The sequence below is a fragment of the Salvelinus sp. IW2-2015 genome, linkage group LG15 (assembly GCF_002910315.2).
Source record: "Salvelinus sp. IW2-2015 linkage group LG15, ASM291031v2, whole genome shotgun sequence".
NCBI lineage: Eukaryota > Metazoa > Chordata > Actinopteri > Salmoniformes > Salmonidae > Salvelinus > Salvelinus sp. IW2-2015.
This window is the reverse complement of record NC_036855.1, coordinates 5,705,651-5,723,117: the sequence shown is the minus strand read 5'-3', so window position 1 is coordinate 5,723,117 and position 17,467 is coordinate 5,705,651. Positions and strand designations below refer to the sequence as shown.

The 17,467-nt window shown below is 48.2% G+C and overlaps 1 protein-coding gene across 3 annotated transcripts in view; it reads left to right on the top strand.

Annotated features, from left to right (window-relative positions):
* Positions 1-17,240, top strand: part of rhobtb4 (Rho related BTB domain containing 4) — a 61,950-nt gene extending 44,710 nt beyond the window's left edge. For all 3 annotated transcript variants that reach the window (XM_024002715.2, XM_024002716.2, XM_024002714.2), the window contains 9 exons: positions 291-492; positions 673-776; positions 2,525-2,710; positions 2,923-3,724; positions 4,084-4,303; positions 6,571-6,689; positions 14,177-14,416; positions 14,786-14,891; positions 16,681-17,240. In XM_024002715.2, coding sequence (XP_023858483.1) covers positions 301-492; positions 673-776; positions 2,525-2,710; positions 2,923-3,724; positions 4,084-4,303; positions 6,571-6,689; positions 14,177-14,416; positions 14,786-14,891; positions 16,681-16,859 — 2,148 coding nt within the window. In that variant the 5' untranslated portion in view covers positions 291-300 and the 3' untranslated portion in view covers positions 16,860-17,240. The remainder of the gene's footprint in view (positions 1-290; positions 493-672; positions 777-2,524; positions 2,711-2,922; positions 3,725-4,083; positions 4,304-6,570; positions 6,690-14,176; positions 14,417-14,785; positions 14,892-16,680) is intronic.
* The last annotated feature ends 227 nt before the right edge of the window (positions 17,241-17,467 follow it).

Below are 17,467 nucleotides of genomic sequence, written 5' to 3'. Positions count from 1 at the left end.
TCTCTCTCTCTCTGTGTCTCTCTCTCTCTCTCTCTGTTATGACATAAATAGCTGCTCGGTTCTTTATTTCTCTGCCTCCGTACCATGTGTTCACTCTGAAGGAGCTTGGCAGGAGCTGCTCATTACTGGTCAGTGCTGTTCTGGTCAGTGTTGTTGCGTTTGTACCTGAATTCTTCACTTAATCTCTCTCCCCCTCCTCTTTGTCTCTCTCTCTCGCTCTTTCTTTCTCTCTCCCCCCGCCCCCTCCACTCTCTCCCCCTTCACTCTCTCTCTCTCTCTTTCTCTCTCAGGGCCCTCTCCATGGATATAGACACAGACTATGAAAGGCCCAATGTGGAAACTATTAAATGTGTGGTGGTAGGGGACAATGCAGTGGGCAAAACCAGGCTCATCTGTGCCCGCGCCTGCAATGCTACCCTCACACAGTACCAGCTGCTCGCCACCCACGTGCCAACCGTCTGGGCCATCGACCAGTACCGCGTGTGCCAGGAGGTGGGCATGGACGCACGCTACACACACCTACACACACACAGACTTACACACACCTACACGCACCTACAAGCACACTCGCCTACACCCACCTACAAACACATTCACCTACACACACACCTACACACACACACACACACTAACACACACACTTCTTCCATTGATGTGTGCTTGTGCCTCTAGGTGTTGGAGAGGTCTAGGGATGTGGTGGATGAGGTCAGTGTCTCCCTAAGACTATGGGACACCTTCGGTGACCATCACAAAGACAGACGCTTCGCTTACGGCAGGTGAGGAGATATATACACACACACACACACACACACTGGGAGGCTGTGGGTACTTTGGGCTCAGGGTACTTGTTGTACAGCCAGATTCTGGTAACTGACCTAATAACCAACCCCCCCCCCCCTGATCTCAGGTCATTGGCAAAGGATTGACACTATTTATTTACCAGCATTCAGCTCACCTGGCTTTTAGGCTGAAGGACACACGTGTACACACAAACACATACACACACTGTCACATACAGTCATAGTGGCTGATATGGCTACCATTATTAATATGTTTTGTGTTCTGATAGCTAGATACAATATACCTCTCCTGTAGCAGACAGACGTGATGGAATCATCTCTCTATCCCTCTCACCCAGGCCATTCAGACAATAAGCTTCTGGCATAACACTGATCCTTACTCAGCCAGCTGGCAGGCTTAATCACAACCACACACCCACACACACACACACACACACACACACACACACACACACACACACACACACACACACACACACACACACACACACACACACACACACACACACACCACACACACACACACACGACACGTGTATACGCACACATGTATACGCACACAGTCACTGAGCAGGTTAGGTGGGGGCTGGGTTTGTATAACAAGTCACCCTGTCACTTTGTGGATCTGTTTTTGAGTGTGTGTGTGTGTGCGCATTCTAAATGGTCAATGACTCTGTGTGTGTGTGTGTGTGTGTGTGTGTGTGTGTGTGTGTGTGTGTGGGTGTGGATTAAGCCCTGCTAGCATTTTAAATGGTCAATGACTATGTGTGTGCTCAGTCAGCCTGCAGTCAGCTGACAAGAGGCACTGCCAGATCAGCTGTTCTGTGTCTGCCCGTCTGTCTGGGTGCTGTTGTGCTCAACCTCTGGCCCTAAACCCACTAGACAGGCCACCATGCATGCACCCTTATCCAACAATCAGCTGCTTATAGGCACACTCACACTGTCCTCTGTGTCCAACACTATCTGATAGTTTATTTGATAATTTATTGTGTCATTTACTTGTAGATGGTCCTAAAGAAGTTGACATATTATTGACCTTTGACCTTGTCGTTCAATATGTCAGTGCATAAGGGGGTGACGTAGTACACAGTTGTACGAGATCTTCAGTTTCTTGGCAATTTCTCGCATGGAATAGCCTTCATTTCTCAGAACATGAATTGACTGACGAGTTTCAGAAGAAAGTTCTTTGTTTCTGGCCATTTTGAGCCTGTAATCAAACCCACAAATGCTGATGGTCCAGATACTCAACTAGTCCAAAGAAGGCCAGTTTTATTGTTTCTTTAATTAGCACAACAGTTTTCAGCTGTGCTAACATAATTGAAAAAGGGTTTTCTAATGATCAATTAGCCTTTTAAAATTATAAACTTGGATTAGCTAACACAACGTGCCATTGGAACACAGGAGTGATGGTTGCTGATAATCGGCCTCTTGTACGCCTATGTAGATATTCCATAAACAATCTGCCGTTTCCAGCTACAATAGTCATTTACAACATTAACAATGTCTACACTATTTCTGATCAATTTAATGTTATTTTAATGGACAAAAAAATTTGCTTTTCTTTCAAAAACGAGGACATTTCTAAGTGACCCCAAACTTTTGAACGGTAGTGTACACTGTAGCAGACTCTTCTCATATGAAAATCAGACAGGAATTTACTTCTCACCTCTTCCCTCCTACATTACCCTCTCTCTCTCTCGCTGTCATTTCTGTGCGTGGTGCAGGTCTGACGTGGTAGTGCTGTGTTTCTCCCTGGCCAACCCCAACTCCCTGCGCCACGTCCGCACCATGTGGTACCCTGAGATCAAGCACTTCTGCCCCCGCACCCCTATCATCCTGGTGGGCTGCCAGCTGGACCTGCGCTACGCTGACCTGGAGGCTGTGAACCGCGCCCGCAGACCCCTGGCCAAGTGAGACCGCCATCATCCATGCTGCTGACACGGGCGACATTCACTGCAGAACACCCATCACATCCATTAACTGCATGTGCAGCATTTGACTGAAACGCAAACATACCTGTTTCACCTTTTCTCTGTCCATAGCTTCTGTCAGCACACTCCTTTCATTAGAGACCTACCACTCTGCTAATGCCCTAACCCTCTCCCCTCCCCCTTGTCCTCAGACCCATCAAGCCCACAGACATCCTGCCTCCAGAGAGAGGGCACGAGGTGGCCAAGGAGCTGGGCATTCCCTACTACGAGACCAGCATCGTGGCCCAGTTTGGGGTAAAGGATGTGTTCGACAATGCTATCCGTTCTGCCCTTATCTCCCGCCGCCACCTCCAGTTCTGGAAGTCCCACCTGAAGAGAGTCCAGCGGCCCCTCCTCCAGGCCCCSTTCCTGCCCCCYCGKCCCCCKCGCCCTGTGGTKGGCATCCCYGACCCCCCTCCCATCGACGGAGARGCCCCYGACTCCCTCYTCTGCCAGYCGCTRTGCGCYGAYGTCCTCTTCCTMCTCCARGGCGGSGCCACGCGYGTCTTCGCACACAAAGTCTACCTGGCCACCTCCTGCTCCAAGTTCTACGACCTCTTCACCCTGGATCTGCTGGCCATCGAGGCGGATTGGGAAGGAGAGGAGCACGCCGAGAGCGGTGAGGAGGATGAACAGAGTAGGAGAGGTGCCAAAGAGCAGGCAGGGCGTACTAAGAGCTTGGACATCGATAATGATGGGGAGGGTGGAGCCAGGGGAATCAAACGGCCACCCATGCTCCAGCAGGGCTCCCTGAGGACTTCCAAAAGTGATAACGCCCTCCCCGCCAGGAGCCAGTGCTCCGTGGGGCCCCTGGGGGCCGGCCGTGGGCTTTCAAGCTGGGGGAGGGGCTTCCTGAGTGTGTACCTGGAGCATGTAGCTGACCCCGAGACGGGGCGACCTCGCCTCATGACCGTGGTCTCCATGGACGGTCTCATACAGGAAGAACCCTTCCAGGTAAGATCAGATCGCAGCAACAACACCAAGTCTTCCAAGTAGCTTCGGATAATAGCATCTGCTTAAATCACCGTATTAATACAAAACCAGCTCACAGTGAGGTTCCCATTCCCTATACTGCTCCAGGATTGTATCATCTTCTTCGAGCACTTTGAAGAGTGCCCTCTACTGGTCATCATAACCATAACACATTTTAGGGCAACAAAGATGCAGAATTCTAATGAAAGGTTATTAAACTGAAGTGAATCCATACACCTCAAGTGGTGTTTATTCACTTGATTTWTACCACAGCTTGTCCTAATACTCGATTCCGATAGGTCGAGGGTGTTGATTATATTTCAACTGTGTGGTGGTTTCAGGCGGTGCTGCAGTACCTGTACACAGGCAGTCTGGATGAGGGCCGAGGGGATCTGATGCAGGTGGCCACCATCGCTGAGCTGCTGGAGGTGTTTGACCTGAGGATGATGGTGGCCAATGTGCTGAACCGTGAGAGCTTCATGAATCAGGAGATCACCAAGGCCTTCCACGTCCGTCGAGCAAACCGCATCAAAGAGTGCCTTAGCAAGGGCACCTTCGCTGGTAAACACACTGCCTCCACTTGCTGCGTCATCAGAGATTCTCTAGTGTGTGTGTGTGTGTGTGTGCATGCAAAGGTCCATACGTGTGTGTGTACCCAGTACATTTAGCATTCCCATGTTATTTCAGTATTCTACCATGGATTCACATGTCTGGATCTATGGTCATTATATTGTTTTTCCTATATGCAATATCTGTGTGTGTTTATCTGTATCCTGGTGTCCTCCATCAAATGAGTCCATTTGGTGTCATTGCTCTAAACATGTGTTGCTGAGCTTTTATCCGTTTGTCCTTATGTGTGCCATGCCCATTCCTATGCGTTTCTGTGTATCACTTTTGTCTGGGTTCTTCGGTCTGTATGCATGTTGGCTGTAGCATTTCCCACAAGGTGAGAGTCCTATTCTATCTATATAGTACATGTAGCCTCTTCGACCTTCAGGTGGCTACCACAATATTTCTATTGTTGTCACGATGTCTGTTTCCGTGGGAATTCGTTTTTCTATTATAAACTGCTTGGTTCGAGCCCTGAATTTTTTTAAATGTAATTTATTTCACCTTTATTTAACCAGGTAGGCAAGTTCAGAACAAGTTCTCATTTACAATTGCGACCTGGCCAAGATAAAGCAAAGCAGTTCTACACATACGACAACACAGAGTTACACATGGAGTAAAACAAACATACAGTTAATAATACAGTAGAAAAATAAGTCTATATACAATGTGAGCAAATGAGGTGAGATAAGGGAGGTAAAGGCAAAAAAAGGCCATGGTGGCGAGGTAAATACAATATAGCAAGTATAACACTGGAATGGTAGATTTGCAGTGGAAGAATATGTAAAGTAGAAATAGAAATAATGGGGTGCAAAGGAGCAAAATAAATAAATAAATACAGTAGGGGAAGAGGTAGTTGTTTGGGCTAAATTATAGATGGGCTATGTACAGGTAATGCTGATTGGCTGACAGCTGTGGTATTTACCACGGGTATGACAAAACATTTATTTTTACTGCTCTAATTACGTAGGTAACCAGTTTATAATAGCAATAAGGCACCTCGAGGTTTGTGGTATATGGCCAATATACCAAGACTAAGGACTGTATCCAGGCACCCCGCGTTGCGTCGTGCATAAGAACGGCCCTTGGCCATGGTATATTGGCCATATGCCACAACTCCTCATGCCTTATTGCTTAAATATACCTCCTGAATAGATCTGATTTAGGCTACTCGTTCTAGTGGCTTCTATGCCCCATAAAGATTAGCGAGGCCTATAGGTCTGCCCTTGTGATTGGTTTAGTTTCTTATTAGATAGTTTATTGCTTTAGAATGACATCTTTGCAAAGTTGGGGAAGCTAGTCTGAAAATATAATTTACCAAGCTACCAATTACTTCAYACTGGAAGAACTTAAGCTACACTAAAGCTATATTTTAAGAAAAATCTAATTTACTTCACTGAAGTTAATTTGAAAAAGTAGTTCACTACGTCCAAACTAATTCCTGAAAAATTATCATATGTAATAAAAAAAAATTAAAGGGAAAGAGGGATACCTAGTCAGTTGTCCAACTGAATGTATTCAACTGAAATGTGTCTTCCACATTTAACCCAACCCCTCTGAATCAGAGAGGTGCGGAGGGCTGCCTTAATCACTCTGTAGTCAGATGTTAACAGAATGTCATTTCTCATATTAAACACAAAAACAATGTTTCAAGTGAGAATTAGGCAGGTCTGATGAAGGAAAAGTGAATTCTTACCTACTTTACCCATTTTATTTTTGCAAAAAGAGTAGTATGTAGTTCCAGTAGTTAGCTACAACACTACAAAAAAAGTAATAAACTACTGAAAACACTAACAAGATTTGAATTTCGTTCAACTACCACCAAGCTACAGCCAAATGGAGTTAAATGTAGTTCACTACTCCCCAACACGGATTCCTTGGGTATCCAAACAGAATAGAGCCACAGTCCGAGCCCTTACAGACAGCTTGCATCCTACCTAACTACACTATCTGGACAGCTTCAAAAGTCTATATAGGTTTCAATCTTAGTACAAAACAGAGTTGAGATACTATGTCCTGCCCTTTCCCTCCCTTGCACCCTGTGTCAAATAGAGCTCTGTCTACCTTTCCATTTATCTCTGTCTGTCTACCTGTCTCTGTTTCTGTGTGCGTCTGTCTGCGTATWTCTCTGTGTGTCCCCGTCCGTCTGTCTTCCCCTCTGTAGCCTCGACTCTGTGGTTCACTCCGAGATGAGTGCTCTTTTCCCTCCCCGGTTTTAGATGTGGTGTTCCGCCTTGACGATGGCTACCTGCCAGCCCACAAGCCTCTGCTCATCTCCAGCTGTGACTGGATGGCCGCTATGTTCCGGGGATCCTTCGTGGAGAGCTACATCAAGGAGGTGTGTGAGAGTGTGAGAGTGTGAGAGTGATTCGGTAAGGATGGGTTGTAAAAGTGTGTTTGTAGAGGTGGGGTGGGGGAGGCATGAGGCTGGCCTGCACTGTGATCAGTAAAGCTGTGTTTCACCCGTGATTGTGTTGAAAGCACGCTATACTATAAGCCTCCCCTGAGGGCTCACAGCCAACTGCTACACTAACCGACAATATGTACAGTACTGGCGTTGCATACAGCCAGAAACGTGGTCCAAAGCGAGCAGGGCACACAGGGTTCCGCGTCTGAGCAGATGCGGCAGGAAGTCGGCTCACCTCAGCACTTTCTGGGTTGAGGGCCCGTGTCATTTCCTCTTTATACATACTTGTTGGACAAGAGGCAGCGTGAGAATATTAAAATATCACATCACAGCTAACCAGACATACTGCCCACATTCCTGCCTGTTATCAACACACTCGTCACAGCCTCATCGGATGGCTGGAGAAGAGGCTGAGGAGGGAGGCTGAGACAGAGAGGTGGTAGACTAGAGGACAATATGTATCTTAAAGGGACCGCTTTTAGAGATGAACAATCTCTTTTTCCTTTGACATTTGACCCCAAGACAACGGTGTAAGATGACATGCATTCATGTTAGAGAGGCGTTCATGAGAAACTATGCAGGCATCGAGCCTGCGGAGTGTCCAGTTACCCCCGGCTTCTCTCTGATGGCTCGGGTTCTAGAAAGACTAGACTCTTCCAGGGCATTGCAGCCAACCCACCCAGGGAGGGAGCTCTTTTCTCTCGATGCTGTGGGTGTCCGCTGCCTGGGCCCTTCTGGAGAACTGGATCCCCCAGGTACGGTTACAGTCCAGGCCCCACAGGCTTTGAGTTACGGCCCTGCCAGGAAGCAGGCAGCCCCAGGAAACAGGACGCTGGACAGGCCCTCTGGATACGCTTACAGCCAGAGTCCACAGAGAGGGAGGAGTGGACAGGGTCATGGTGTGCTGCGTGCTCTAAGGTGGAGACTGGGAGGCTAAGAGGTTGTAGAGCGAGTAGGGGTACGTTTGTTTGTGTGTGTGTAGGGAGGCGAAAGGGGACCGGGACGAGGTCATTTGTAAGACACCAACAGCAGTGGTGCGGGGGGGGTCACCGGGACGCCTGCCAGTATCCATGGTAACCCTCGTAGCTTTGTCCCCATTGTGACACTCCTTATGGCGTTTGGTTGGCATAGTACATCTAACAAAGACTGAGGCTCTGGACAATGTGAGGCCGCCAGCACTTGTCTTTGTGTGAGAGATTTCCATAGTGGTGCAGCAATGATCGTGGTGTTTAAAGTTTCAGCAGCAAACACTTCCCCTGCTTAGCTGGCTGGCCTTGAGGTGCATAGACAAAGCCTCCCTTGGAGTGACACAGATGTGGCTATGGTTGTGGGCAGGGCTAGGCATCAGAGTGGTGTGGAGAGGTGTGTGACCTTGGGAGTCTCGGACCAATCGGTGTACTGTAGTGTACTGTGACTTGTCTGGCCTCTGTTTCAGAGTGTGTTGGACTGAGACTGTCTGTCTGTCTGCCATCAGCTAACACAGTGCGATCTGTCTTTAAAGTAGCTGTCCAGTGTTCCCAGATTTCTATTAAATATTACCTATAGTTAATTACAATATCAGTGCAATCGTTTTTCTTCCATTAATTGTTTATTAAGTATGTTTAAAAGCAGCTTTTCTGTGTTTTGAATGGTGTGGGGGTACCCCAACAACTGAATAGTGTGGGCATATACCGGTCAATTAAAATATTCATGACAAGTAAACAGCTGATTGGACTGCTCAGCCAATGAGACGTCTTGGCCAAAAACATGACATCATCTTCTATGAGGAAAAAGCAAGCATTTTTGATACAAGTTTGTGGTGGGGCTTTTAGTACTGAGCGATTAACCAACATTTCGTTATTATTTTCCGGCTATTAAACAACTTATTGACCCACGTCGGTTCGTTTTTTTCTGAACCCAACGTGCAGTTTCTCTAGAGAGAAATTAAAGCTGTCGTTTTTTATTAAGCAAATATTCAGCCTAAAGACTGTACAGTATGGGGAGCAGAGAGAAGGTTGTCTGGCAGACTGTACAGTATGGGGAGCAGAGAGAAGGTTGTCTGGCAGACTGTACAGTAGGGAGCAGAGAGAAGGTTGTTGGCAGACTGTACAGTATGGGAGCAGAGAGACGTTTGTCTGGCAGACTTACAGTATGGGAGCAGAGAGGAAGTTGTCTGGCAGACTGTACAGTATGGGGACAGAGAGGAGTTGTCTGCAGCTGTACAGTATGGGGAGCAGAGAGAACTGTCTGGCAGACTGTACAGTATGGGGAGCAGAGAGAAGGTGTCTGGCAGACTGTCACGTATGGGGGCAGAGAGGAGGTTGTCTGGCAGATGTACAGTATGGGTGAGCAGGAGAGAGTTGTCTGGCAGACTGTACAGTATGGGGAGCAGAGAGAAGGTTGTCTGGCAGACTGTACAGTATGGGGAGCAGAGAGAAGTGTCTGGCAGACTGTACAGTATGGGGAGCAGAGAGGAGGTTGTCTGGCAGACTGTACAGTATGGGGCAGAGAGGAGGTTGTCTGGCAGACTGTCAGTATGGGAGCAGAGAGAAGGTTGTCTGGAGACTGTACCAGTATGGGAGCAGAGGAGGTTGTCTGGCAGACTGTACAGTATGGGGCAGAGAGAAGGTTGTCTGGCAGACTGTACAGTATGGGGAGCAGAGAGAAGGTTGTCTGGCAGACTGTAGAGTATGGGGAGCAGAGAGGAAGGTTGTGTCTGGCAGACTGTACAGTATGGGGAGCAGAGAGAAGGTTGTCTTGGCAGACTGTACAGTATGGGGAGCAGAGAGAAGGTGTCTGGCAGACTGTACAGTATGGGACAGAGAGAAGTTTGTCTGCAGACTGTACAGTATGGGGAGCAGAGAGGAGGTTGTCTGGCAGACCTGTACAGTATGGGGAGCAGAGAAAGGTTGTCTGGCAGACTGTACAGTATGGGGAGCAGAGAGGAAGGTTGTCTGGCAGACTGTACAGTAGGGAGCAGAGAGAAGGTTGTTCTGCAGACTGTACAGTATGGAGAGCAAGAGAGAGGTTGTCTGGCAGCATGTACAGTATGGGGAAGCAGAGAGAGTTGTTGGCAGAGATCGTCAAGTATGGGGAGAGAGAGGAGGTTGTCTGGCAGACTGTACAGTTATGGGGACAGAGAGACGTTGTCTGGCAGACTGTACAGTATGGGGAGCAGAGAGGAGGTTGTCTGGCAGCTACTGACTGAGCAGAGATGAGATTGCAGAGATGATTACTTTTAAGGAATGAAAAAGAATAAAGTCATCAATTAAAAACGTTTATTACTTCATTGTAATTTCCTGTTTTTCAATTGATGTCTACCCAATGTAGACCTGACAGAGAATGGAATATTTTCTATGTTTTGGCAATTGAATGTTCACTATTTTTGGTTTTGGAATTTCCATTAAAAAGGTCTAAAATAATTTGTATGTAATTATTTCATAATGCATTTCATGATTAAATACAAATTTGAAACCGAAATTGAAAACGTGAATATTTTTTAATAATCGAACTGAAACCGAACCGACCTCAAAAAGCACAAGTCGCTCGGCACTGTGAGGCTTTTGAAGTGTTTTTTTCTCTAATTTATGCTTTGGCCATGAGTATAGGATGAGTCAACAACATTATTTGTGTACAGGTGAACAGATTATGAGCTTTTAAAAGTGACATTTTCACTGGACAGTTACTTTAACACCTTTCACCCTGACTCTTCTCACCACACTCTCATTTCTCTCATGCGTATCTTTAGCCTGTCACTGTTTGTATTCACGAGGTGCTGTGATAACGCTTCTATTCTGGTCCTACTGTTACGATCTGCTGTGTCAGCAGCCTGCCAGCCTGCTGTGTCCTTGTCAGTCACCCCCCACACACGTTTCCACCTATAAAAGATCACRTTGAACTCAATAAACCCCTCCCTGATTGGATAGTTTGGTTTGAATGCCATTCTGATGAGGAGTAAGAACTTGTGTGTGTTTAGGAGCTTTGAACTGGAGCGGCCACCTGTGTCTCTACCCGAACCTTTTCCGCCATAATGAAGGGTCATTGCCAGGCTGACATTCACCTAATTGGCACAGAGACAGGCAGGTGAGGGGCACCCCTGGGACTGAGGAAGGACCCCTCATGGCTCTTCCTACCTCCTACTGTAGCTTAAACCACAAGGCAATACTCAATAGTGGTGTTGAGACTGCTCTGAGACTTTAAAATGTCTTGTCCCTTTTTAATCCAACCTATTGAACAACCAATTGGGCTGAAAGGTTGAAAACGTAGAATAACATTTAATTGAATCACTACCTTGGACAGCAGAGAGCCTAGCAGTTAAGAGCGTTGGTTAACAGCGTTGGGCCAGTAATCGAAAGCTCGCTGGTTCGAATCCCAGAGCTGACTAGGTGAAAAATCGGTCTGTATGCCCTTGATCAAGGCACTTAACCCTAATTTCTCCTGTAAGTCGCTCTAGGTAAGAGCGTCTGCTAAAAGAGGAAAATGTAAACGTGCCTTGGTCAGTACTTATCTGAAGCCAACCACAGTTGTACTTTAGTGACACCTAGTGGCCAGGGTGGTGTAGTTTTTWAAAATTTTGTATAAGCTGCATGCGTTTGTGGGAGGGCGGGGGGAGAAGATGAAAAGGGAGTTACCATGGTCTGACAGTCTCACCAGTTCTTTCTATCCCCCCCCAAATTGCCCCCGTAAATCCTCGGCCGTCACTTGTGGCTGTGGGAATAAGTGTACCTTTGTTTGCTCTCCTCTCAGGAGAGAAACACACTTTTGGCCGACTGGCAACATATCAAATCGAAATTTCTTTGTCACATGCGCTGAATACTACAGGTGTAGACCTTACAGTGAAATTCTTACTTACAAACTTAACCAACAATGTGGTTTTAAGAAAATACCGATAAAAAGTAAGAGATAAAAGTAACAAATAATTAAAGAGCAGCAGTAAAATAACAATAGCGAGGCTTTATGCAAGGGGTACCGGTGCGGGGGCACCGGTGTCGAGGCATTTGAGGTAATATGTATATGTAGGTAGAGTTATTAAAGTGAATATGCATAGATAATAACAGAGTAGCAGCAGTGTAGAAGGGAGGGGGGGGCAATGCAAATAGTCTGGGTAGCCATTTGATTAGATGTTCAGGAGTCTTATGGCTTGGGGGTAGAAGCTGTTTAGAAGCCTCTTGGACCTAGACTTGGCGCTCCGGTACCGCTTGCCGTGCGGTAGAAAAGAGAACAGTCTATGACTAGGGTGGCTGGAGTCTTTGACAATTTTTAGGGCCTTCCTCTGACACCGCCTGGTATAGAGGTCCTGGATGGCAGGAAGTTTGGCCCCGGTGATGTACTGGGCCATACGCACTACCCTCTGTTGTTGGTACCCTTGTTGGTGATGTGGATGCCAAGGAACTTGWAGCTCTCAACCTGCTCCACTACAGCCCCGTCGATGAGAATGGGGGCGTGCTCGGTCCTCCTTTTCCTGTATTCCACAATCAACACCTTTGTCTTGATCACGTTGAGGGAGAGGTTGTTGTCCTTGCACCACACGGTCAGGTCTCTGACCTCCCTATAGGCTGTCTCATCGTTGTCGGTGATCAGGCCTACCACTGTTGTGTCATCTGCAAACTTAATGATGTCTAGGGCACCTCCAGCCGGCCCACTCTGCCTGTATGAGTAGCTCTGGTCAGCCTGTGTGCTGCTCCAACGACAGACCGTGTTCTTGGAGTGGGACACAGTGAGCCACGGACAGTGAGCGGACATTAACTTATTTTCTGTAGCTGTAGTTTTATTGTCCGGATTTGCAGACACATTAGCTGTTCTTTCATGTTGATCCTGCTCCGTTTTGGGTGTGCATACGTAAATGCTCTTTTCTCATGATCCAATCAGAGGTGTCTTTTCCTCGGTCCCTTTCACAGCTCTGCTTCCAGCTCTATCCCACAAAGACATCTAGGCCGTCTAGGCCATCCGTAGCGACTGGCCCAGTGGGGTAACAAGCTAGCGTCAGTGCCCCCCTGGTAGGGTGGGACTTTCATCTTTCGCAGGCTCAAAAAGTACTCCTCAACTGGAGACGGACAACCCTTCATCTCCACGTTGTTTTCCTCATTGATCTACACACAATACCCCATAATGACAAAGCAAYWTTTTTTTWAAATAAATAATAAAGAACTGAAATAATACATTTACATAAGTATTCAGACCCTTTACTCAGTACTTTGTTGAAGAACCTTTGGCAGCGATTACAGCCTTAAGTCTTCTTGGGTATGACGCTACAAGCTTGGCACACCTGTATTTGGGGAGTTTCTCCCATTCTTCTCTGCAGATCCTCTCAAGCTGTCAGGTTGGGTGGGGAGCATCGCTGCATGTTTCTCCAGAGATGTTTGATCAGGTTGAAGCCCGGGCTCTGGCTGGGCCACTCATAGACATTCAGAGACTTGTCCCGAAGCCAATCCTACGTTATCTTGGCTGTGTGCTTATAGTTGTTGTCCTGTTGGAAGGTGAACCTTCGCCCCAGCCTGCTCTGGAGCAGGTTTTCATCAAGGATCTCTCTGTACTTTGCTCCGTTCATCTTTCCCTCGATCCTGACTAGTCTCGCAGTCCCTGCCGCTGAAAACATCCCCACAGCATGATGCTGCCACCACCGTACTTCACTGTAGGGATGGTGCCAGGATTCCTCCAGACGTGAAGCTTGGCATTCAGGCCAAAGAGTTCAATCTTGGTTTCATCAGACCAGAGAATCTTGTTTCTCATGGTCTGAGAGTCCTTTATGTGCCTTTTGGCAAACTCCAAGTGGGATGCCATGTGCCTTTTACTGAGGAGTGGCTTCCGTCTGGCCACTCTACCATATAGGCCTGATTGGTGGAGTGCTGCAGAGATGGTTGTCCTTCTGGAACTTCTCCCATCTCCACAGAGAAACTCCTGGAGCTCTGTCAGAGTAACCATTGGGTTCTTGGTCACCTCCCTGACCAGGGCCCTTCTCCCCTGATTGCTCAGTTTGGCCGGTTGGCCAGCTCTAGGAAGAGTCTTGGTGGTTCCAAACTTCTTCCATTTAAGAATGATGGAGGCCACTGTGTTCTTGGGGACCTACAATGCTGTAGAAATTGTTTGGTACCCTTCCCCAGATCTGTGCCTCGACACAATCCTGTCTCGGAGCTCAACATACAATTCCTTCGACCTCATGACTTAGTTTTTGCTCTGACATGCACTGTCAACTGTGGGAGCTTATATAGACAGTTGTGTGCCTTTTCAAATCATGTCCAATCAATTGAATTTACCACAGTTGGGCTCCAATCAAACACGAGTTACAGACAAATTACTACTGGAAGCCATACTAAATGTAAATATTTATCTCTACGTCTCTCTCTCTCCCTCTCTCTTTCTCTCTCTCTCTACGTCTCTACGTTTCTTTCTCTCTCTCCATCTCTCTCCTTCTCTCTTTCTCTCTCTCCCCTTCTCTCCAGGTGTCCATCCCTGACTCCAGTAGTGCCTGTATGCGTGCAGTGTTGGAGTTCCTATACTGTGGGCTGGTGACGGCCTGTCCTGACTGGGAGCCTATGGAGCTCATCGTCCTATCCAATCGGCTGTGTCTGCCACGCCTCGTTGCCCTCACAGAGCAACATGTTGTGGATGAGCTGCTACAGTGTTTGGTGAAGGGAGTAGACATTGACGGACAGGTGCTTGCTTACCTGGAGTTGGCTCAGGTGAGTCTCCAAATTCATCTACAAGTACTCACTGTATATTCTCAGTGACAGTTGTAGTGAAGACACTGTTACTGCAATACATGTAATACTGTACGTGGTTGTTAAGGAAATACTATTTCACTGGAGGGAACATTCTAACTGACATCCCTGAACGATGAGACCACCCTAAAGCTTAGGCCTATATATCATATACAGGACTGTATAGAACTCTGTTCTACAATGACAGGTGACATTAGTCTTAAAAAGCCATTTGTCCACTTCCCATTCAAGTTCATCTTTCTTACTTGTAAAGTAAGAAAGTTTGAGGTGTTCTTTCTTGTCGTGTAACCTTTTTGATGGACTGCTCACCTATTCATTCATCCCTGGCAGTTCCACAATGCCAAGCAGCTTTATGCCTGGTGTCTCCATCACATCTGCACCAACTACAACAGCGTTTGTCGCAAGTTCCCCAAAGACATGAAGGTCATGTCTCCAGGTACAAACCAAGGCCCTCTCTCTCATCTCTCCTCCATCCCTTTCCATGTCAATAGATAGACTCCTCATATTGATGTAGTGCTTGTTTGTTTTTTGCTTTAGAAGTGCTTTGAGATTTATGTCTGTTATGAAAAGCAATATAGAAGTTGAATCAATTTTTATTATTCTCAGCTTGTTTTGTACTGCCTGTCCCTCCTCTAATCCGCAACTTCACTTCCCCTCCCACCTCCAATCCCCAACTTCACTTCCCCTCCCTCCTCCAATCCCCAACTTCACTTCCCCTCCCTCCTCCAATCCCCAACCTCCTCCTCCTCCCAATCCCACTCCCCTCCCTAATTGCTCAATACCCAACTTCATTCCACCTCCCTCCTTTCCTCCATCCAACTCCCTCCCTCCTCCAATCCCCAACTTACTTATCCCTCCCTCCTCAATCCCCAAAACCTTCCCTCCCACCTCCAATACCCTACTCCCTTCTCCCTCCCCTCCTCCTCCAACCCAACTTCCCTCCCTCCTCCAACCCAAACTTCCCTCCTCCTCCAATCCCCAACTCCCTCCCTCCTCCCAATCCCAACTTCCCTCCCTCCCCAAATCCCCAACTTCCCTCCCTCCTCTCAATCCCCAACTTCCTCCCACCTCACAATTCCCCAACTTCCCTCCCACCTCCCAATCCCCAACTTCCCCCCCTAATCCCCAACTCCCTCCCCTCCTCCATTCCCCTCGCACTCTTCCCCTACTTCCTCCCCTCCATCCCCTCCTCCATTCCCTCCATTCCCTCCTCCACTCCCCTCCATTCCCTCCTCACTCCCCTCCGCTCCCTCCTCCCATTCCACTCCTCCTCACCATTCCCTCCATTCCTCCTTCCATTCCCTCCATTCGCGCCTCCGCCTCCCCTCCTCCATTCCCCTCCACTTCTTCCCCTATCCCCCACTAACCCCCTCCATTCCCTCCACCCCTCCTTCCATCCCCTCCCACTCTTCCCTACTTCCCTCACCCTCCCCTCCTCCATTCCTCCTCCATTCCCCTCCATTCGCCTCCGCTCCCCTCCTCCATTCCCCTCCACTCCTTCCCCTACTTCCCTCCACTACCCCCTCCATTCCCTCCATTCCCCCCTCTCACTCCCTCTCCATTTCCTCTCCATTCCCCTCCTCCATTCCCTCCATTCCCCCCCTCTCATCCCTCCACTCCCTCCTCCATTCCCCCCTTCTGCCATTCCCTCCATCCCCTCCTCCCTCCCCCTCCATTCCCCCCTCCATTCCCCTCCATCTCCCCTCCTCTCATTCCCTCAATTCCCTCCTTCCATTACCCTCCCTCCATTCCCCTCTACTCCCTCCTCCCACTACCCTCCACTCTCCCTACTTCCCTCCATTCCTCCTCCTCCATTCCCCTCCTCTACTCCCTCCTCCATTCCCCCTCCACTCCCTCCTCCCATTCCTCCATTCCCTCCATTCCCGGCTCCTCTTTTCTATTCTCTCTATCTCCCCTCCTCCCACTACCCTCCATCGTTCCTCTACTCCCCTCTTCCATTCCCCTCCTCTACTCCCCTCCTCCATTCCCCTACTTCCCTCCACTCCTCTCACTTGTTTTTTTCACATTTGTTTTTTCTCTTTTATATTCACGCTTTCCCCTCCTGCCTCCTGTTCTGATGTTATTTGGCACCCTCTCGTCGCTTCCCTTCATTTCACTCTTTGTTCTTTCTCTTTCTACATCTATTTATGTACATTTCTCCATTTCAAATATTCATTTGTTTATTCTGATCTCCCTCACCCCTCACTCTCTGTTTCTGTATGTAGAGAACCAGAGGCACTTTGAGAAGCAGCGGTGGCCTCCAGTGTGGTTCCTGAAGGAGGAGGATCGCTACCTGCGCTCTCAGAAGGAGCGCCAGCGGGAGGAAGAGATCCTCCGTAAGCAGCACACCAAGAGGGGCTGGTGCTTCTGGAGACACCCGTCCTCCTCGCCCCACGTCTCCTGAGGCTGTCGCCCCTCCATGACCCCTCCTGACCTCTGACCTCAGACTGAGGAGGCCATGAGCCTACCGTCCCTCCATAACGGGAGAGCCAAGTCTCATCTCTGTATGATTGTTTGTGTGGTTGTACTGGGGACCAGAAGTCCTCACAAGGAACATTTGGACAACTGGAGACATTTTGCCAGTCCCCACAAAGAAAAGGGCTATTTTAAGCTTAGGGGTTAGGGTTACAATTGGGGTTCAGGTTAGAATGAAGGTTAGGAGTTAGGTATATTTTTAGGGTTTGGGGTTAAGGTTAGGGTTAAGGGTAAGTTTTGGGTTAGGGAAAATAGGATTTTGAATGGGAATAAATGTGTTGGTCCACATAAAGGTAGTAAAACAAACGTGTGTGTGTGTGTGTGCACGTATGTGCGAGGTTCTCCACCCCCACAGCTGTAGGTCAGGCGTGGGTAGTTCTCTATACCCCAGCTGGCCTCTCCTTGCCAGGCCGCAGTCCAGTGCTGCCTCTTCCCCCTGACCTCCACCCAGCCACCAACCGGGGGTGATGGGACTGGGAACAAGGGCTCTCTCTGTCTCTCAGTCACACAGATGCTAAAGACCATTCCACAGACCAC